At 45.1% G+C, this 21,389-nt stretch overlaps 1 protein-coding gene across 4 annotated transcripts in view; it reads left to right on the forward strand.

Moving 5' to 3' along the window:
- The window catches only part of RYK (receptor like tyrosine kinase), a 152,691-nt gene that overhangs the window by 55,400 nt on the left and 75,902 nt on the right, over positions 1–21,389 (forward strand). For 3 of the 4 annotated variants that reach the window (XM_037909812.2, XM_037909811.2, XM_037909809.2), the window contains exons 6-8: positions 4,764–4,908; positions 11,550–11,650; positions 18,694–18,828. In XM_037909812.2, the coding sequence (XP_037765740.1) occupies positions 4,764–4,908; positions 11,550–11,650; positions 18,694–18,828 (381 nt within the window). The remainder of the gene's footprint in view (positions 1–4,763; positions 4,909–11,549; positions 11,651–18,693; positions 18,829–21,389) is intronic. The other variant, XM_037909810.2, reaches the window with a different exon arrangement.

A 21,389-nucleotide genomic window follows, 5' to 3' on the forward strand; every position in this document is an offset into this window, starting at 1 on the left:
CCTTGTGATGTATCTTCTTTATGAAGGGAATGATGTGAAAACAGTAACTTCCATGAAATTCAGATTTTAGAGACAGGCTTTTCGCAGTTTTCTTAACTCCATTCTTCTGTTCAGTCAACAATATATAATGAGGGTGAGAAGGTGTTGTTCTGGGGTAATCACAATTTTTGCCTGATACATGACTCCAGAGGTTTTGAGCTATCAAAGCCAATCTGTTTCTGACCTTTAGATTTAGAATCTGTTGTGTGTGCCATTTAACTTGCTGACGTAAATGTGCAGTGTGAAGTGGCTTCGGCCCTTATTATCTCCCTCACCATGTCCCAAGTTGGAAATGCCAACCACAGCATGCTAGCACCTGTTGTGGTACCCAAAACATAAGCATTTTGTAAAAATTCTTGTGGAACTCAATGGGCAGCTTTATTCAGTTTCCTGTGGTGCTAATTTTTTATTTACTTATCCCTTGCACTTTTTTTTGCCTAATATGAGTGTTGTTTAAAAATGATGGGGGGTGGGTAGGGCCCTCTTCCTAAAATAGGAGTAGGTCTTGCCTTCTTTTGGTGCACACACATGGCAGCTTCTTAGCACCGTAGAGGGCAGGCATGACAGGCAGCCCAGTGGTTGCTAATTTGTGCTGGTCTCCAGGAATCAGTGCAGTTGAGGTTGGTTGGTTGAAAAGGCTTAATCACCTGCAAGTGCTGCTGCATTAAACAAGGAGTAGGACAGGTACCAGGGATCCCACCCATGAGGCTTGTTAAAGGCAGAGAGTAAGATACCCTTGAGCTACAGGCTAGAGCCTTTAAGTTGCAGATCAGCTCACGGCTGGGGGACGGGGGAAGGCGCACAACTTCTGTGCACTAACTCCATACTTCCCTCAAATATGAGGTCTTGAGTGTGATTCTCCACGGCTGAATTGGATTTCTCCTTGCTGCAAAGTTATGCCTCTTTACAATTCCACTTGCTGTAGTGCAGTTTCTACCTAAGTCTGCAAGAATGAGTGCAGAGGGTCAGAAGCAGGTGGCTGGTTTGATTGCAGGTCTCCCAGTTCCCCCATGTATACTTTGGTAGCGATAGCATTTTTTGTGGGGAAGGGATTGTTAGTTTCCAGTAAGCGGCCTCCCAAGACCAATGGTTTGGAGGCCCACTTCTCCCTTTGCATGTAGCCTGGAGAGCACCAGGGTGTCCTTGGTGAGTATATGATGGCACTGATTGGGTTGCTGGTCCATGGGCTTGTCTACACTGGCAGGTTTTGTCGATGAAACTAACGTCGACAGGAAAAAAAATCGACAAAAGCAAAGTTGCCAAAGTGAGTCTGCATTTGCTCCCTCTGTCGCCAGATCGTGTCCACGTTCGGGGCACCATTGTCGACAGCATGAGCAATGCACTGAGGGTATGTATCCCACAGTGCCTGGTGACACCATCTGTCACTAGATGCTGTGGGAAGGAGGAAACGGAGCGCGGCAAATCCTGGGACATTCAAAATGTCCTGTCTTGCACCGCTTTGTGTCCCAGCCCTCCAATGGTTTCTGGCTTTCCTTTTGCGCCGTTTTTCCAACTGTCAGTCTTTGTAGTAGCCACCAGCATCTGAAGTGAGAGAGGATGGATCCTGCACTTCTCTCCTATGCACTGTTAACTGTCGGGAGGACATCGCACATGGCAGCAGAGTTACTCGTAAAGTTACTGACAGAGGATGAATCACAGGCACCCGAGTGTGATATGGACAGCAGCAACTTATCAGTGCTTTTGGCATTCACAGAGCAGCTGCATACGGTAGACCGTCACTTTTGGGCTAGGAAAACAAGCACAGATTGGTGGGATTGCATTGTCATGCAGGAGTAGGATGAAGACCAGTGGGTACAGAACCTTAGGATGCATAAAGTAACCTTCCTGGAGGTATGTGCTGAGCTGGCCCTTGACCTATGGCGCAAGGACACCAGAATGAGAGCTGCCCTTTCCAGACTGCTACTGGTCAGTTGCAAATCAATTTGGAGTGGGGAAGTCCACTGTTGGGGCTGTATTACTCCAAGTGTGCAGAGCAATAAATCTCATCCTGCTGCGGAGGACCGTGATCTGGGAAATGTGCATGACATAGTGGATGGCTTTGCAGAGATGGGTTTCCCTAACGCTGGCGGGGTGATTGATGGCATACACATTCCAATTTTAGCGCCAGACCATCTTGCCTCAGAATACATCATTAGGAAGGGATACTTCTCCATGGTGTTGCAGACGCTTGTGGATCACCAGGGGTGTTTCATGGACATCAGTGCAGGCAGGTCTGGAAAGGTGCATGACGCACTGATCTTCAGGAACAGTGGCCTGTACAGAAAGCTGCAGGTGCGGACTTTCTTTCCAGAGCACAAAATCACAGTGGGGAATGTGGAAATGCCAGTAGTACTCCTGGGAGACCCAGTTTACCCCTTACAGCCCTAGCTCATGAAACCTTACACAGGGCCCCTGGATAGCAGCAAGGAGCATTTTAACAACAGGCTGAGCAGGTGCCGCATGGTAGTTGAATGTGCTTTTGGCCGTTTGAAAGCTCGCTGGAGGTGTCTCAGTGGCGGGCTAGACCTTACTGAGGAAAATATTCCCATGGTCATAGCCGCATGCTGCACTTTGCATAATCTGTGCACGGATTTGCTCAGTCTGCAGCTGTATCAAAGAGTTGAGCATCTCTGTCTGATCCTCCATAACTTTTATCATCCGCTCTGTCGCTTGCCTAGCAAATGCTGCATTCTCTTTTCTGTCCTGACTTCGGCTTCCCAGCACTTTTGTGTTCCCTGGTCTCTCTCTCATCATGCTGCAGCACCTCGCGGAACATGTCTTTTTTGCTACGTCTCGGCTTCTTATCTGCCAAAGCCAGTCAGCAGGAGTGTGTGGTGTGTTCCTCAAGGTCTCGGCTGCTGTGGACAATGCACAGAAGAGGGATTGTTACATTCCAGCAAATGACTGAAACATTTCAGTAACAAGGGCCTTCTGCAACTGGTAGCAATCACTTTTACTAGGCAGGCACAGAGCTCCACGAGCACCCCAATCATGGTGAGTGTCGGGAGTGGGGGGGAAGGTGATTGTGGGTACGAACAAAACGGACACCGTTTGCAGGGAACTCATTCTCAAATTATCACACACTTTTTCACAGGCGGCCAACCTGCTGGCTGACATCTCACTGCTGCGGGTAAGCAGGGAAACCAGGGCACAACTACTGCATGCTTGCGGTTTTCACCCCGGTCTATATGCAGCTCAGCTATGTGCCGCTTTGGTCCCAGCTCCAGTGATTGCAAAATGGCATGGTACAGTTTCCTACAATGGGGGAACTAACAAGGCTGCAATCCCTTGGAATCTGCAGCAGAGGATTAACAAGTACCTCTTGGAAACTTTCCAGAGCTCCTCTCTGGGGGATTCCCTGCAGGTCTCAATGTCCATCAACACCCTGCTTGGCCATGCAGATTAGCTACCCAGGGCAATGTCCAGCTCACATAAAACACTACCTACCTCCCACTTTTTGATTCCCTACACAAGCCATAGCAACTTACCCAGCATCTCATCTGCTTCCTGCTCCCCGTAGAGCACTTCTGGAGTGGAGAAAAGTTCCTGGCTGTCTGCCCCACCGGGTGACCCCGCTGAGAGCTTCACATTCTCTTCTAGCTCCACTTCTTCATCCAGAATGTCAGCCTCTGGGTTACCCCCTCTTTCTGCTGCCTCCAAGGTATCCACGGGGCTGTCGGCGATGGAGGTGGTGTCACCACTGAGGATAGCATTCAGCTCCTTATAGAAGCGGCAGGTCTTAGGTGCACCACTGGAGTGATGGTTTGCCTCCCGCTCCTTATGGTACGCCTGCCTCATCTCCTTTATCTTCGCTCTGCAGTGCTGCGTGTCCTGATCATAGCCCTTTTCGCATAAGCCTCGAGAAATTTGCCCATATGTGTCCCGATTCCTATGGGTCAATCGCAGCTGCTGCTGAACAGATTCCTCTCCCCATATACTGATCAGATCCAACAGCTCAGCGGTGGTCCAAGCGGGAGCGTGTTTGGTGCGATAGCCAGCCATGCTCACCTGGAAAAGCCAGCAAGCAGGAAATGAGATTTAAAATTCCTGGGGCTTGCAAGGGGGAGGGGTGGGTTGGCTGCAGGGCAGCAGAGTTCAAACCGCTGACCAGAGAGGCAGCATGGGAATTGTGGGACACTTTCTGGAGGCCAATAAACGAGGGGGGAGGGGGGGAAGGCGTGGTGTCTACACTGGCTGTTTGTCGACAAAGGAAGTGGAAAAGACAAAAGTCTCTTGCAGGGGTGGAAGTTTTTTGTCGCCAAAATTGTCCATTTTTTTCCAACAAAAGTCCCATTGCAGTGTGTACGCTATCACTGTTTTGTCTCCAGAAGGCAGTTTTTGGTGACATAACTTGTCAGTGTAGACAAGTCCCCTGTCTTGGACTTGGCTTAATGCAGGAGGGTTCTGGGAGATTTTTCTTGTTTGAATGTTGTGATCTTTTCCTGAGTCTGCTTACTCTGTCTTGTACTGACCCCTACTGGGAAAACAGTCTTTAAATCTTTGCTTAATGGAAAGCTTAAACACTAAGACACATCAGGGCTGCCTTTCTTTGGTCCTGTTCTTTTAGACTGGTGTAAAACAAGTGCTAGTATTAGACTGAATTAAAAACACAAACACATTCCTTGCACAGTCATATATGAACTCATTTGAAATTGATAAATATAATTTCTCTCTCTTTTGGAAAAAAGTACATTTCAATTACCTGTTTTACCCTTCCATTTCAGTTGATCCTGTAAATGCTGCTCCCACCACTTCTACCCGTGTGTTTTATATCAGCGTAGGGGTTTGCTGTGCTGTTATATTCCTGGTGGCTATAATATTAGCTGTCTTGCATCTTCATAGTATGAAAAGAATAGAGTTGGATGACAGGTAAAGTACACAATCTTCTTTTCATATACAATTGTTTGACATTTGTGAAGGTATCTGTGTGTTACGTGCAAAAAGAGACACATACACTGAGAATCACTTTTAAAAACTGAGAAACTAATTGTCACTGTTTGCTCGTCATAATACTTTCCTTCCTTTCTTGTACTTAGACAATTTTGTCTTCTGACCTCTGATCTGCATAACTGGGTTTCTTGATGTAAGCTAGCTAAGGTGGCAACAGCAACAGTCCATAGCACTGGATAAGTAAAAGGCAATAACCTGGAATGCTGGCAGTTTGGGTGTCCTCCAGTTAGTCAGAATGCAGTGTCAGCTCCTCTCTGGCTTGTGTTTTTTTGCAAAAGCTGATCATGCTTTGGCACGTCTCTTCAGACTTGTTTAATTTGAAGCTGTCAGTTTTTTCTCCAAATGGTCAAAACAGAAATGCTGGGCGCAGCTACATAAAGTGACAGCAATGGTGGTGCACCCATTTGTTAGAGTGCTAGTCAGAATCTGGGAATCTCCAGGGCATGAAACGTGGTATAGGAGATTGGTAAAGAAAAGAACCATACACTGCCCCCACTATCTTGAAACAGCCAGTAATTGAGGTAGGAGGGACTTTTAATACTTATGATTATATTCAAATCCTTTGCTCTGTCCTGGCTTCAGGCCTTATTGGAATACTTAAACTTCATTGTGGCCAGGAAATTTCTTATCTCTTAAGAACTCCTTATGACTCTTAACAGGTAGAAAAGGACAAGGAAGGGAATGAGCCTCAAAGTGAACTCTTCAAGATGGTTTTGCACCTACTATTTCATTTTCAGGCTGAAACTGTGTGGTCGTTAAACATAAAGCCCTGTCAGAGTTAGCAGTTGCGGACATGGTTCAAAATCCCAGATCCTCTTGTGCAATACAGTTGACTGGGGGCAATGGGATAGGAGCTTTGGGGAGCCAAAAATTCAGAGCTACTCAGGCTGTCATGGCTGAAGAAAGAGGCTTTAGTATATCTGAGTACACTGAAAATAGTTGCTTTTTCCTAGTTTTGAGAGAACTTGGATGCTGAAAAATTGTCTTCATTGTGGTCAGTTATTTGGTGCATCGCTGGTATTATACTCTGGCCTTGGGACCCCACCTGAGATCACAGTCCCTTTGTGGAGGCTCTGTACAAACTGCAAGTTCCTTTGTGGAAGATCTTACAATCTAAATAAATAAGACAAGCACAGGCTCAGGGGAAGGGTTATAACAGTGAACAATATGTTGGTCTGTAAATGTCCACTTTTTCTTTAGTTTTTTTAAAGTCTTGGTAGGGGGTTAACTAACCTAAGTGGTGGTGGGGATAGAGGGGATAGAAGGCTGGTGAGCTGAGCAAACAGCAGTGCTAACCTGGGTATGATCTCTGTAATAGTTTACCACTGTAGATATTAACTTTTGAAAGCCAGTTTGGCAGTCTCATAAGAGAATCCCAATGGCTGGTATACTGGCATTCTTCAAGTACTTGCATGTGTTCATTCCACTTTCTGTGTGTGTGTCAGTGCACTGAAGCCACAGAACTTTTTTCCATAGAGGTACTTGTAGGGGCAGCACCTGCATCCTCCGCACATGATACAGAGGGGTGAGGCTGCCCCAACCCTCCTCAGTTCCTTCTCACTGCCTGTGATTGGTAGTCAGAGCATGTGTGTGCTTGTCATGCTTTCCCTTTATTTTCTTAGAGAAAGTTATTTCCATTATGTACATAGTAGTTTATACTGATGGCTAGTGGTTTGTGTTTTAGTAACCTATTTAGTTTCTTACATCTCTGAGCTTTAAACTCAGTAGCAGGGCATGCCTAGGTCTGTGGAATTTAAGTGCTGTTCTGGCTGTTAAAAATCCATGCCAGTCAATGACCCTTATTCTAGTTGTTTAAAGTGTTTAGGAGATGGTCGTGTATGACGTAAGTCCCCTATGTGTATGGGTTTTAAGACCAGGACTAAAGTTGAGGGGAGTTAGACTTCGACATATATCTTAATGGAAACAGCTTTGCCCTTCCTTCCCCCCCCTCACCCCCCCAGTAAGAACCCAGTTGCTTACTACGTAGGGGTTCGGTCTCAACTCCATCTTGGAGTGCACTGCTAGACTTGACAGGTTCCCCTTGTCATAGGGAAGGTGTTCTCCTTCCCTGGTACCACGTAAACATGAGAAGGAGTTGGGTGCTTTCAGTTCCTCTAGCTAGAAGAAGTTCTCTTCCACTTTGAGAGCCAAGCCCCACATGGAGACTCATAAGAAGTAGTCTGGTACCAAGGTTAGAGCTCAGCCTGATCCACTTAGGTATACCACATTCATCATCTAGCAGTATATCTGTTGACTCTTGCACCACTTTTTCATCATCTAGCAATATATCTGTTGACTCTTGCACCACTTTTGGTGCCATCAAGACAGACTCCATTGCTGGTACCTTCTACATCAACTTCGTTTGTGGTACACCCCTAAGATTTCGTAATTGACAATACCTGAGGCTTATGTAGTGCTCAGGGACCTTCTTTGCCCCAACCCTATGTTTCATGATCCTAGTGACACATGCTTAACTTCTCTGTTGGGGAGCTCATTTAGGGGACTTCCAGGCTCAGAGTCTCTGGTCAGATCAGGGTCTCTCCCTCGATACCAGTATTTGGGAGCTTTGAGCTATCTGTTTGGTTTGTCAAGTGTTTCTTCCCCACATCAAAGGTTGTTTGGTGCAAGTGCTCAGACAACAGTGCTGCAATATCCTACCTAAATAAGGAGGGAAGTGCCAGGTCAAAGCCACCTTTGCCAAGAGGCAATGAACCTCTGGCCTTTGTGCATCAGGAAGGAGATTATGTTCAAAGCATCTCACCTTCCCAGGTCTTAAAACTGTCCAGTAATCTCAGTAGATTGTTAGCAGAGATCATGAATGGTTCCTCCTACCTGACAAAACAAAGTCTATTTTTCAAATTTGGGGAATACCAGAAATAGATCTATTCAACACCTGGCAGAATAGGAAGTGTCACTATTTCTGTTTGAGGGCAGGTCACAGCCTAGAGTCTGTGTCAGACTCCTTCCTACTATCCTGGAAGGGGAAATTTCTATACATTCTCCACCCCCCATATCCTAATGGCTGCAAGAGTTTTGAGCAAGCTCAGACAGGATCATGCCCCTCCAATTTTGATAGCACCAGCTTGGCCCCATCAGTATTGATTCTTGGATCTGTTGAGCCTTTCAGTTTGGTATCCTATAATGTTCCCTCAAGTCTTGATAATAGGTTTGCAGTACTCTGTATCCTGGCCCTTTCGGCGTATGCTGGTGTCTTGGATGCCCAGTGGTTTACTCCCCTGAAAGCATTCTGTTCACTTGGAGTTCAAAATGTTCATTTAAATAGTAGGAAACCTTCCACCAGAATACATGTCTCAAGAAATAGAAGAGATTTTCAGGGTGATCCCAGCAGAAAGATCTCGCCCCTTCATGTGCTCCCATTCACTTAACTGGCTGTGACAGGTTTCAGTCGGTCCTACAAGCCCCTAGGGGCGATGGAGAGCTATGATCCCACTGGCAGGCCTCGGTCACACCTTTCAGGCCCTGGGGAATTAGCGGGGAAGGTGTGCCGGCCGGAATCTGCAGCGCGCCCCCCCCACAGGCAGGGGAGAGTCGGCACGAGTCTGCAGCGCCCCCACCCCCCGGCCAGGCAGGGGAGAGCCGGCACGAGTCTGCAGCGCGCCCCCCCGACAGGCAGGGGAGAGCCGGCACGAGTCTGCAGCGTCCCCCCCCCCCCCCCCCCCGCCAGGCAGGGGAGCGCCGGCACGAGTCTGCAACGCCGCCCCGCCGCCGCCAGGCAGGGGAGCGCCGGCACTAGTCTGCAGCGCCCCCCCCCCCCCCCCCCGCCAGGCAGGGGAGCGCCGGCACGAGTCTGCAGCGCACGCGCCCCCCCCCCGGCGCCAGGCAGGGGAGCGCCGGCGCGAGTCTGCAGCGCGCGCCCCCCCACCCCGCGCCAGACAGGGGAGCGCCGGCGCGAGTCTGCAGCGCGCGCCCCCCCACCCCGCGCCAGACAGGGGAGCGCCGGCGCGAGTCTGCAGCGCGCGCCCCCCCACCCCGCGCCAGACAGGGGAGCACCGGCGCGAGTCTGCAGCGCGCGCCCCCCCACCCCGCGCCAGACAGGGGAGCGCCGGCGCGAGTCTGCAGCGCGCGCCCCCCCACCCCGCGCCAGACAGGGGAGCGCCGGCGCGAGTCTGCAGTGCGTGCCCCCCCACCCCGCACCAGACAGGGGAGCGCCGGCACGAGTCTGCAGCGCGGCCCCCCCCCCAGGCAGGGGAGCACCGGCATGAGTCTGCAGCCCCCCCCCCCCCCCCCCGAGGCAGGGGAGCGCCGGGGTAGGGGAACTCAGGCCCACCCGACTCCACTGCGTTCCAGCCCCTGGGCCCGGTCAGTGGCGGGAGGCGAAGGTCCTGCCGCTGGGTCAGCGGGGCCGTCCGCGCCCGCTGACCAAACACACCCACCCCACGGTGCAGTTCTGCCCCTGGGCTACTTCCTACCCGGTCTCTCTGGCGGGTCTCTCCAGTCCCTCCGGCTCATCCGAGTATTCCGCGGCTGGCAGCTCCAGCTCCCCCTCTGTGTCGGACTCACGCCGGCCTGGGCTGCAGCTGGGCCCCTCCAGGTCCTCCGGGTATTCAGCGGCTGGCAGTCCTGGTTGCCACAGGCCTTCCTCCCCGTCCGGTTCCTCCTTGCCCAGGGCCTCACCTGGGTCAGCAGCGGGATCACGATGGAGCAGCCTGCGTCTGTCTCCCTCCCTGGTGCTCTCCTCACTGGGCAAAGGGCCCCGCCCTTTGTACTTCCTGTCCCACCCCTCCCCTTCCGGGGATTGGCGGAAGCTTGGCCTGGCCCCGCCCGCTCAGGCTGAGGAGGGTGGCTCTTTACCCTCTGGTTCGGAGGGGAGCCACGCTGGCTCCCTACACTGGCTTACCTGCTTCACCTAAAAGAAAGGACTGTCTGTCAGTTCTGAGAGTTCATCTGGCAGTTATCTCTTCATTCCATCCTCCCATAGAAGGAAAGATCTGTTTCCCCCCCAATCCTCTGAGTGTTAGGTTCTTGAAAGATTTTGACAGACTCTTCCCACCTGTTAAAGATCCTGCACAATCCTTGGATCTCAGTTTGGTTCTTCGGGTTTAATGGGGCCCCCTTTTGAATCTATGGCTACACATTCCTTTTCTCATCTCTTTCTGAAGGTAGCATTCCTGGTAGCTATCACTTTCGCAAGGTGGGTAGCAGAACTTGACACTTTAGTGGCCTGAATATGAAGCAAGTTATTTTAATAAAAATAGACCTCAAATTTCTTACCAAAGTGGTATTGGATTTTAATCTCAGAATGTATACTCGCCAATCTGTTTTCTAAAACCTCACTCTCAAAGATCAAGAAAACCTTCAGACTGTGTATGTTGGTAGTATGCTAGCCATTTACCTGAACAAGATTAAAGAGTTTAGAATGTCTCCAGTTGTTTATCTCCTCTGAAAGGAAGAAAGGGCAACCTGTCACTTTGCAGAAGATTTCTTCTTGGATCTCTTCCTGTATTTGTCTGTGCTATGTTACTGATATTCCAGTACTTCAAAGAGTTGAGCACACTCTACAAGAGCACAAAACGGTATCAGCTTCTTTTCTTAAGTCACGTTCCCATCAGTGACATTTGGCAAGCTGAGATCTGGTCATTGGCTAATACCTTCACCACTCATGCTCTTTCAAGGCCTCAACAAAGGTAGATTTAGGAGAGTGGTATTGCAGCCTTTGTTTAGGTTGACTCTGTTACCCTCTTCCATCTAGAATTTCCAATGAGTCACTGAAAGAGGAATGGACATGTGCAAGCACTCGAGGAATTAAAAACTGTTACATACCTGTTTGGTAACTGTTTGAGATGTCCATTCCATGACCCAGCCTCCTTCCCCTCTTCATTGGAGTCACAACTGATGTTGACTTTCGGTTTGAAGGAACTGGGGGATCAGGGCAACTCTGCCCCTTTATATCCTAGCTAGCAACATGAGCATGCGGAGTACCTGATACGGGTACTGCTTTGGAAAAAAGTTCTCTGTCTTCGGTGCACTGTTGTGCACACATCTAAAATGGAATGGATATGTGCAATACACCTGGAAGAACAAAAGTTACCAAACAGGTATGTAACCATCTTTACAGGTCTGAACCAAGGTGCATATGTGTGTATGGAAGCATGAACTATACCTCTCGGCTGTATGCTTGGCTCAGACTGGTGCTGTGGGTCTATTTCACGAATGGTATTCAACCACAATAGAAGACAAGTATCAATAAAATAAGGAAGGTATATGAAACTTCCTGGAGATAAGTAATGCTTTTTGTCTGTCATGTCTTATCTGTACACGTATCTTAACATTTCAACAAGGATTGAGAAAACTTAATAGAAAATAGATCAGTATGCAAATCAATTAATGAAAAGCATTAAATGTTAAAGGAAAGTGGTGATAGGATTGTGGAGAATCAAACAGTGCACTATGGAAAATTACCCTGCTTTCCTTAGTCTCAGTACTATGGATAATCGTCTAAATTTAATTTTGATATGCTGGAATTTCTCTGACAGGATCTTAAGAATTTTATGTTATAGAAGCAAGTTTGATGTTTTGTCAATTTTTTTGGTTTAAAACAGCATTAGTGACAGCAGCAGCTCACAAGGTTTATCCCAGCCCTCTACACAGACGACACAGTACCTGAGAGCTGACACCCCTAACAATGCCACACCAGTAACCAGTAAGTATTAATCTAATTACAAAAATGTACAACAGGTGACTCTGGGCTGGCCTAGTTTCCCAATGATTAGATGTGCCCTATTGATGACATTCATATTGACCAAGAGGGAGGAGCATGAACAAGATCTGGGCTTGGCATGTGTTTAGTCTGTGCTTCCTAGACCTCTGATACCAATTTACCTCAAAGAAGAATTTCAGCTGGCCACAAGCATGGGTCAGTACTGGGTCCAGTACTAGTCAATATTTTCATTAAAGACTTGGATAATGGACTGGAGAGTATGCTTAGAAAATTTGCAGATGACACCAAGCTGGGAGCGGTTGCAAGCGCTTTGAAGGACAGGATTAGAATTCAAAACAGCCTTGACAAGTTAGAGAATTGATCTGAAATCAACAAGATGAAGTTAAATAAAGATGTGCAAAGTACTTCACTTAGGAAGGGAAAATCAAATACACACTACAAAATGGGAACTAACTGTACTGCTGAATGGGGTGGTGGTAGTACTGCGGAAAAGGAGCAAGGGGTTATAGTGGATCCCAAATTGAATGACTCAACAATGTGATGCAGCTGTAAAAAGGGCTAAAATCATTTCGGGGTGTATTAACAGGAGTGTTGTGTGTAGGAAATGGGAGTGCTCTACAGGGTACTGATGAGGCCTCAGCTGTAGTACTGTGTCCAGTTCTGGGCACCACATTTTAGGAAGGATGTGAAGGAATTGCAGAGATTCCAGAGGAGAGCATCAGATTTTCTGAACTTTATACTATTTTTGATCTATGAGGAAAGGTTTAATCACTTTTCTTCTTGAGAAAAGAAGACTGAGGGGCGACCTGATAAGTCTTCAAATATGTTAAGGGCTGTTATTAAGAAGGACAGTGATCAATTGTTCTCCATGTACACTAAATGTAGGACAAGAAGTAATTGGCTTAATCTGCAGCAAGGGAGATGTAGGTTATATATTAGGAAAATTTTTCCTAACTACAAGGGTAGTTAAGGTCTGGAATTAGTGTCCACTGGAGGTTGTGGAATCCCCATCAATGGAGATTTTTAAGAATAGGTTGGGGTTCTCAAACTTAATTGCACTGCGACCCCTTTCTGAAAAAAAAAATTACTACACGACCCGGGAGGGGGACATCAAAGCCTGACCCCGCCCAAGGCCTGCCGCCCTGAGTAGGCGGGCCAAAGTCCCAGGTGGGGGGCATGTAATCTGAGCCCTGCTACTCATGGCTGAAGTCCTCGGACTTCAGCCCCAGCAAGTCTAACACCAGCCCTGGTGATCCTATTAAAATGGGGTCCCTACCCACAGTTTGAGAACCACTGGATTAGACAAACACCTATCAGGGATGGTCTAGGTTTACTTGGTCCTACCCCAGTGCTGGGGGCTGGATTTGCTGACTTGTTGAGGTCCCTTCCAGCCCTGCATTGCTATGATTCTGTGATAAGCTCTGCTATGTCATTTTGCCGGTTTAGGCAAACTACATGTTGCTATTCTGTCCAAGGCATTATCACACCAGTATGAATCTGTGGTTTTGCTGCTTATCTTTCAATTAGATATTTTTGTGTTTGGGTTGAAATCTCTCTACTCCTCTGCTTTATCAGATGTATCTTTTCCAGCTGTCTCTGGCCATGTCTATGCTACAAACTTTAGTCGACGCCAGAACTGACTGGACTGCAGTGGAGTCTCAAATAGATTCTAGCTTGCGGCATCGCTTGCCCGTGGCCAGCCCCCCCATTCCCCCACAGTTGCATGTCCCCCATCCTCCTCACCCTTGGTGTTCACGCTGGGGGCCTGTGACTCAGGCTCCTCAGAGGTATCCACAGTGGTCTGTGGGGTAACAGTAAGGTGTCTGCCAAGTATGGCATGCAGCTCTTCGTAAAAGAGACTGTTGGCCCCCCAGCCTTCTGATATGCCTGATGCTGTTCCTTCGCTTTCACGCAGCACTACTCCTGATCCCTTTTATACACCTTTTCCTGCATCCCCTGTGTAATCTGTTTATAGATGTTGATGCTCCTATGGCTGCAAAGCCTCTTCTCCCCATAGACCCAGGAGATCCAATATCTCCTGTCTGTTCCAGGACAGAGTGCATCTGGATGTGTAGATGCCATGGGCAAGAGGCAGCTGGGCAAGAGGCAGTGGAAAGCTGCTAGGTGTGCTTGCTGAGCTGGACGGCCAGGAAAAGGCATTTCAGAAATTTGCAGGGCTTTAAAGGGGTGGGAGGCCTTCTGGTTTCCATAACCCCTGGGCAGTGGAGTTCACAGTTATGACCATCAGTGTTGGGCATTGTGGGACAGCTGCTGAAGGACTGTTAGGGTCAAAATAAGTAACCCAGTGTCTGCACTTGTGCTGCATCGACTTCAATACCTGGACCATGGCTCAGCGTCGCTCGGGGAAGTGGTGGCACTGCTTTGCTGTATTTGGATGCTTATCTTCGTGGGAAATAAATGTAAGTGTAGACACTTGGATAGCTAGGTCCACGCAAGGCAGCTTACTTCTGTCTAACTCTGTAGTGTAGACCAGGCCTCTGTATATCCACCGATGTCTTGCCTAATCCTTGTGAGGAGCTTACTTATGCAGTGCTTTAGGATTCCTTGAAAACAGCAAATAGCGGCATGTAGGAGAAAATGATCTGCAGGAAATGGATGAGACAGGGTCAAGCATCTTCATTTAGGGCTCAGGCTTGGACATTAGTATGAAGTACTAATGCTTATTTCTGGGTGCTGTTTCTCTGCATGTTGCTTCTCCAGGCAGAGCAGAAAATCAATGTAAAAGCTCTGCAACTGTGGTGATGCTTCAGCATTTAATTATCTTCTGCTTTATCTGGACCAACATAGTGCAGCTAAAGATGAGGAAGTAGAGTTGTGAAGCATATGAGGGAAGATACAAGAACAGCCATGCTTTGTCAGATCAATAGTCCAGCTAGCCCAGTATCCTGTCTTCTGACAGTGGCCAATGCCAGGTGCTTCAGAGGGAATGAACAGAACAGGCAGTCACTGAGTGATCCGTACCCTGTTATCAAGTCTTAGCTTCTGGCAGTCAGAGGCTTCGGGATACCCAGATCATGCAGTTGCATCCCTGACGATCTTGGCTAATAGCCGTTGAGGGACCTATCTTACATGAACATATCTCATTCTTTTTTGAAACCCGTTATAGTTTTGGCCTTCACAACATCCCCTGGCAATGAGTTTCACTGTGCGTTGTGTGAAGAAGTCCTTCCTTTTGTTTGTTTTCATTTCATTGGGTGACCCCTAGTTCTAGTGTTTATGTGAAGGAGTAAATAATACTTCCTTATGCACCTTCTCCACACCATATGGGGAAGCAACAAAGGATTAGGAGGGGAAACCAAGAAATACTGAGGAAGCTATAGATACAGGTTAGGGGAAAAGAAATCGCTGGTGTAAAAGGCCCTGATCCTGTATCCACTGAAGTCAGTGGGAGCTTAGCCATTGATTTCCATGTTTGCAGGATCAGGCTTTGGGAGAGGAAGGAACCATCTTAAAAAATCAAAAACAAAATAATATCTAAATGAAAATTGGGAAAGGTTGAGGAAAGAGAATGCAAAAAAAGACAGAACACAGATTCAGAGATGACTCTGGTAACTGAGCTGTGGAAGATGTGGGAGACCCGATGCTTGTGATGAGAGAATAGCAAGCAGATATTATGTCGAGGGGGTGCATGAGAAGCATCCATGAAAGGAAAATGAAATTTCACCGTGTGAAAGCCTGTCACGCAATCAGTGCTCGTTGCATGTTTAAAGCATTAACTTCCTAGTAAGACTATATGTCCCCACCATCTTATTTTTCTCCGGTATTGAAAATCAGCCCAATCCGTTTCTCCTTAACCTCTCCCATCTCTTTTTTCCTCTTTTGATGTTTTTTCTATTGTCACCATTGTTGGAAGTCATTTGAGAAATGACTGTAAAAGACATCTGTTAAAAGGGTTTTTGAAGAGGGTTGAGCGCATGATTAGACTGTGGAAAGGTGCTTTTCTCATAGGTGGCTGGCTAGCAGAGTTCCTTTTAAATGAGTTTGATGTTGCTGGGGTTTTGTTGTAATATGTCCAGAGCTTTGTACAGGCTTCCGTTTTATTTAAACTGAAATAAATAGATGAGAAATAGCTTTACTTTGGCTTGTAATATCCAAATTTAGATCTGTCTCCTGCACTTCTTTTACTCAGTCATATAATTATGACTAATATTTTCTCCTAAATGATCAACTTAATTGCATATCGTTTTTTTCTTACAGGAACAGCCTTAAAGGCTGGTCTAACTCACTTTTTCTATATAATCGGTGAAGCATTGAGTTAATAGTTTGATGCTATATTTAAAACAAAGATTGTGTTCTTTAAGTCTATGTCCACTAGAACATCTCTCTCAAATTTTTAGTGCCATCAATGTGCTTGATGCTTTACAGTACACACAATTAAAGACGGTCTCTGCCCCAATGAGCTCATCATCTAGAAGGTAGACGCACATAAAAACAAGAGGATGAGGGAGAATTCAGGGATGGTGGTAATGTACTAGTTTATAATTAATTTGTTGTTTGTATGGTAGACATCAGAGTTAGGTTTTAAATGGGGACTTGAATGAGGAGGGATAATGGTTTGAATGGGAACAGCTGGTATAAAAAAATCCTGTAGAAAATGTGTTTTTGATGGAAATTGAAAACCCAAAAACTTGGGCTGAAAATTTCAGTTTTTGCTGAAAAATCAAAATTTGGCATGCAATGCGCACACATCTCACAAAAGTTATTTTATTCAAAAACAGTTTTTTGTCTCAGAAGTTTTGACTGATTTCACTGTCTCTAGAATGGGTATCAGCAGTGTTATTCCAGACGTGCAGCAGTGTGGGAGAAAAAGCATGGAGTCAGGAGTATTGAGAGTATAAAGGAAGTAAAGGGTCTCTAGGGCTGGAGATAATGTGCTAAGGCATGAGGTCAGAGATGTAGGGTAGGTCTGTGAAGGCTTTCCAAGCCGATTATGAGGAATGTGAACTAGATGTTGTGTTTCAGAGAGAGCCTGTTTTGAGAGCTCCAAAGAGGAGGTGACATGACTGGGCTAGCAGGTGAGGAATATGCCTTTGCAGCTGCCTATCACATTCACAGGGAGGGTGTCAACTATCAGTGGAGCCAGAGAGGAGGAACTAACTTCATCTTCCTGTTAACCCCAGCTCTCTCAATATCTCCAGTGGCCAGTTTAGAAAGAGTAAAACTGTAAATCAAATCACATTTTGTGCTTTCTTGACAATGCTCAGCTGTTTGCCTCGGCACTTGGCAGTTCGGTGTATATTGGCTGAGAAATTTTGTTTAGCAGTGGGATAAGTTGAGGTTTTAATCATATTTCACTATTCTATTACCTAGATTAGGGTGAATGTGTCAAAGTAAAAATATTAAAACATTCATTTTTTAAAAATGCTCATATAACCAAAAACTTTTCACTGTTTGTTCTTCTCGCTGTGATGTTACTTATGCCACCAGTACAGTATATCAGGAGAAATTTCAGCGAACCTCCTTCACCTTCAGAAATAGTCTTAATCTCAAATAAAATTTCCTGATGCCTCCAACTGGAGGAAGTTGTGCACCTATGATCTCAAATAACAGTCCTCAGAATTGCACACACTTGTTTTCCCTAACAAAATGAATTCTGAAGTCTGTGAGTTCACTCTCCTCTAACAAAAAAAGCTCCTGAAAAGGTGATCTACAAATAGAATTAAGAAACTCTTAATTAAGAAACTATTTCCAAATTATGATGAATGCCCACAAGAGGTCAGAAAAGGAAATTAGCATACAGTGATTTTAGATTTGCCTTTTTCCCAAGTCATCCTCCTCCCCCTTCTTATGCACTATGCTAGTGATGTCATATCAAATATAGGAACAACCCTGTGGGGTTTCAGATAAGTTACACTTTAGTTATTTTGGCAGGATCTCGAGCCCCTGGAAACCTATTAATGAGCCTAAAAAAGACACTCTCGTAATCTTCTTTAGGCAGAGCCATAGTCCAGCAGGCTCCATTGATTGATGGAATGTGGTTTGTGCCACCTGTGAATACGTATTGCAATAGTTAACTCTCCTGCGAGGTGGGTTTGAGGCTTGTTTTGCTATCTTTGGATGAAAGATGCCATGTAAATTAAATGATTGCACTGCACTGGTGATGTCACATAATCCAGGTTCCTTTAGGTCTTACAAAGGATCCTAGTCTCAGTACACATATTGTTTGTATGAAGCCAGCTTTACTTTTGTGCTTTGTTATGACAATAAATATCAAACCAGATTTACAGTGACAACTCTGTGCATCAGCATTACCATGGTGAGACTTCTTGCTAAATGGAGTTCAGTCTACATTTTTCTATTTCTAAGGATCTTTTACCTGTTGTCTGAGACCCATACTGATGGGGAAACAGTAGAAATGACTTAACAGAAAATATATGCACAAAGGAAACTGAAAAAAATATTAATTTTTCTCTCTAACCTACTTTGGTTTTAGTAATCTTAAGTGTTAACGTGTAACAATTTTTGGATAAATATGACTTTCAAGTTGTCCCTTTAAACATTTATCCATGGACTCCATTACTACAATATCATTAAAAAGTTCCTGAATATAGTCACCTCTTTAGAAGTCTCAGATGTCCAGAAGAGGGCACTGATATGTCTGTGCTTTTCAGATTGCTGTTGTAATCCATAGTAAGAAGTTGGCTTCATTGTAGCCATGTACTGCACAGTTCTGAGCATGATTATTTGTTTAGTTGCCCACCAATCTGTGTATTTGGTTAAGGCAATAACTGTCTTAAGTGTATAACAAGGTAAACAAATACAAACTGAATGAGTTGGTTATATAGAATGACTGACTGAGCATGTGCTCACTTCAGAGGCATTTATATTCATGTTGCCTTTCTCAATGTATTTTGCTACTTGTATTTTATGCTGAAACCTAATCTTGATTACTTATAACTAGGCATTAATTTTGTGTCCTTTCCATATGTAGGTGTTATTGAGGGAAGTGATGTGCTTGGATTCTCATTATAAGGGTATTTATATTGGTTTGTTTGGCTCTGCTGGCTCCTCAGGTTATCCTACGTTACGGATAGAGAAGAATGATCTTAAGAGCGTCACCTTGTTGGAGGCAAAAGCTAAAGTGAAGGACATAGCAATCTGCAGAGAGAGGATAACTCTAAAAGATGTACTCCAAGAAGGTATTTACAAGACTTTCCTTAAACACTTGTTAGGTACCATGAGTGATATATTCATTTGTCCTCACATGATTTTCTCCCCAAGAATGTTAGACATGGACAATAGATGTTACTTCTGATCCTTATGTGACTTTAGTTGAAGATGTAAGGAAATGATTAGAAACTTGAAATACGCATATCATTTGTCCAACAATTCACTTCTTTAAAAATGCTTTTCTCTTATTTTCTGGTCTCCTGAATTCCACAAACTAAATTATTGTGAAAGATGGCATTTCAATTTGAGTCTGTCTTGATAATATATCGTATTTAAATAAGTCTTAGCATTTGTTCAGGCTCTCCCATAAAGTGTGGGCTGACTAACTAACTGCAACTCAAAGTGATGGCAAAATAACTCATTTTCCACTGGTAGAGAAAGCGCTTCACTGAAAAATTCAGTCATCCTTTAAATTTATTTTAGCAGTCTCCCTTTCAACTCGGCCAAATTAGAGGATGCTAAATGAAGACTCAAGTGACTACCACAATATGAGTAATGAGTGCAGAATAAACAGATTGTGGATGTGAAAGCTCACAAGAGGAGAGATCATTTGATTCTTTTCTGTCTGGCTCAGTGTTTTTCGTTTTGAAATTACACTTGTAGATTTATGTTGACCTCAGTTTTGTATCTGGTAGTCAAGAAGTCAAGAAATTGATTTTAAAAATAGCTGGTTTTATGTTCTCTCAGTAATCTGTACAGTTACAATAGATCTACGCTCTTGTGAGTCTTCTCCAAAGCATGCCCAGATTTAGAGCACTCAACTCTGAGATTTGACTATTAAATCACCTCGTGAGAGCTTATGCTGAATCTCTTTGCAAAGAGATATAAACTAATTGCCTCTGTTCCTTTTTTGAAGTGAACAAAGCCACTTCAGTGTTCACATTACACTTATCCAAAACTTTTTAAGCCTTAGTGAACTTTGTTCTTCTGCCTCAACTAGTTGATTCCACAAAAAAGAGCTGTTTTTAAGGGCTCTTGGACCATTAATTTGTTTCCTTTGTGTGTAGGGGAAAATCTTTTAATTTTCTACTTCCAGCCATTGACTCTAATGCAGAGAGACTTCTAAAGAATTGAAACAGCAAGCATTCTCAAATGCCACCCCAGGTATGCTTATAATGTCCACGACAAAGAGAAATAGGGTTGCTTGTCTTGTCTTGGAAAGGATCCAAGTGCTTCTGAAGGCAGGATATGCACAAATAATACTGCCTTGTAGCTTGGATCGTAAGAGACACTTGGATTTATATTTGGCATGCCTGAAGCTTTCTGACTTGATTTGGAATGTGTCATAAGCTTCAAATTGTAGCAGTGCTTTGGCTGGAACACAGCAGCACAATTGTCATTGTTTTGACAGTGTCATGACACCCAAACACGTGGCACAGTGCTGGGTTACTGCATTGCAACATGACTAGGTTCTGAGGAATCCTGAAAAACTAACTGCTGTTAGTCCCCAAAAGTTAGTTCTAACAAAGCTTTTAATTTGGCTAAATTTAAATGGGACAGATGTTAATGGTAGGTAGACGTGCCAGTTTCTGGTAAGCTAGATTAATGGCTCAGAGCTTCAATTTTGGAGCGCTGCAAATTTTGGAGTTTTCAAGGAGCACGGGCTGAAGAGCATGGAGCAATTGTAATTATTACTTCAGGAAACAAGAATGTTGACTATATAGTTTCTATATATTTTAATAAGGATTTTATATTACTATTGTGACTATTCTAATGTATTCTAAAAATCCTACATGAAATTGTATGTAAAGTGAGACACAGTACATCACATTAAATACTGGAGTATATGAAAGATTAATTTGTTATAACTGCCTTCATCCCAACATTTCATGATTACAAGGTAGGTAGATACCACCTACAGTACTGAAGATGGGAAGAATAATGCTAAAGTCATAGTATAAAATGTCCTTCCTTTTGTGGGATTCTTCAAGTCTTTGTAGAATTGTAACCTAGATCTAAAGTACCTTCAGCAGTGCTGTTTTCAAGTCTGGAATGGAAGGAGGAAGGCTTCCTTCCTTTTACCTATGGGCTATTTTAACCCTTTACAGGTAAAGCAAGTAGAGAACAGCTACTAACAGGGATTTTATAGGTAACTGGCTGGTTGGGGGTCCATAAAAGGGAGCTCACCCCCCGCCCTTCATTTATCACAGCATGTTAGCTCTCTTTAAAGCTAATTGCTTTTTACGTGGACTACAAGAACGAGTCTGTGGAGGTAATCTGTTTTTCCTGTAGTTAGTGTAGAAATTTGCATCTTATTATTGTAGCACATTGTGCTAGGCACTGTACAATCACAGTTCCTACTCTGAAGAGTGTACAATCTAAGGGCATGTCTACGCTACAAAGTTAAGTCTATTTTATGTAAGTTGACATCGTGCCTCCAATTTAAGCAAGTCGATCTTGCGCATCCCAGCTATGCTCATTGTGTCGTTGGAGCGCATCCTCACTAGCAGGGCTTGCATCAATGCACAGAGCGCTGCACTGTGGGTAGCTGTCCCACAGTGCATGTAGCCAAGTGGAATTTTGGTTTGGG

Source organism: Chelonia mydas, chromosome 9 (assembly GCF_015237465.2).
Source record: "Chelonia mydas isolate rCheMyd1 chromosome 9, rCheMyd1.pri.v2, whole genome shotgun sequence".
NCBI classification, from domain to species: domain Eukaryota; kingdom Metazoa; phylum Chordata; order Testudines; family Cheloniidae; genus Chelonia; species Chelonia mydas.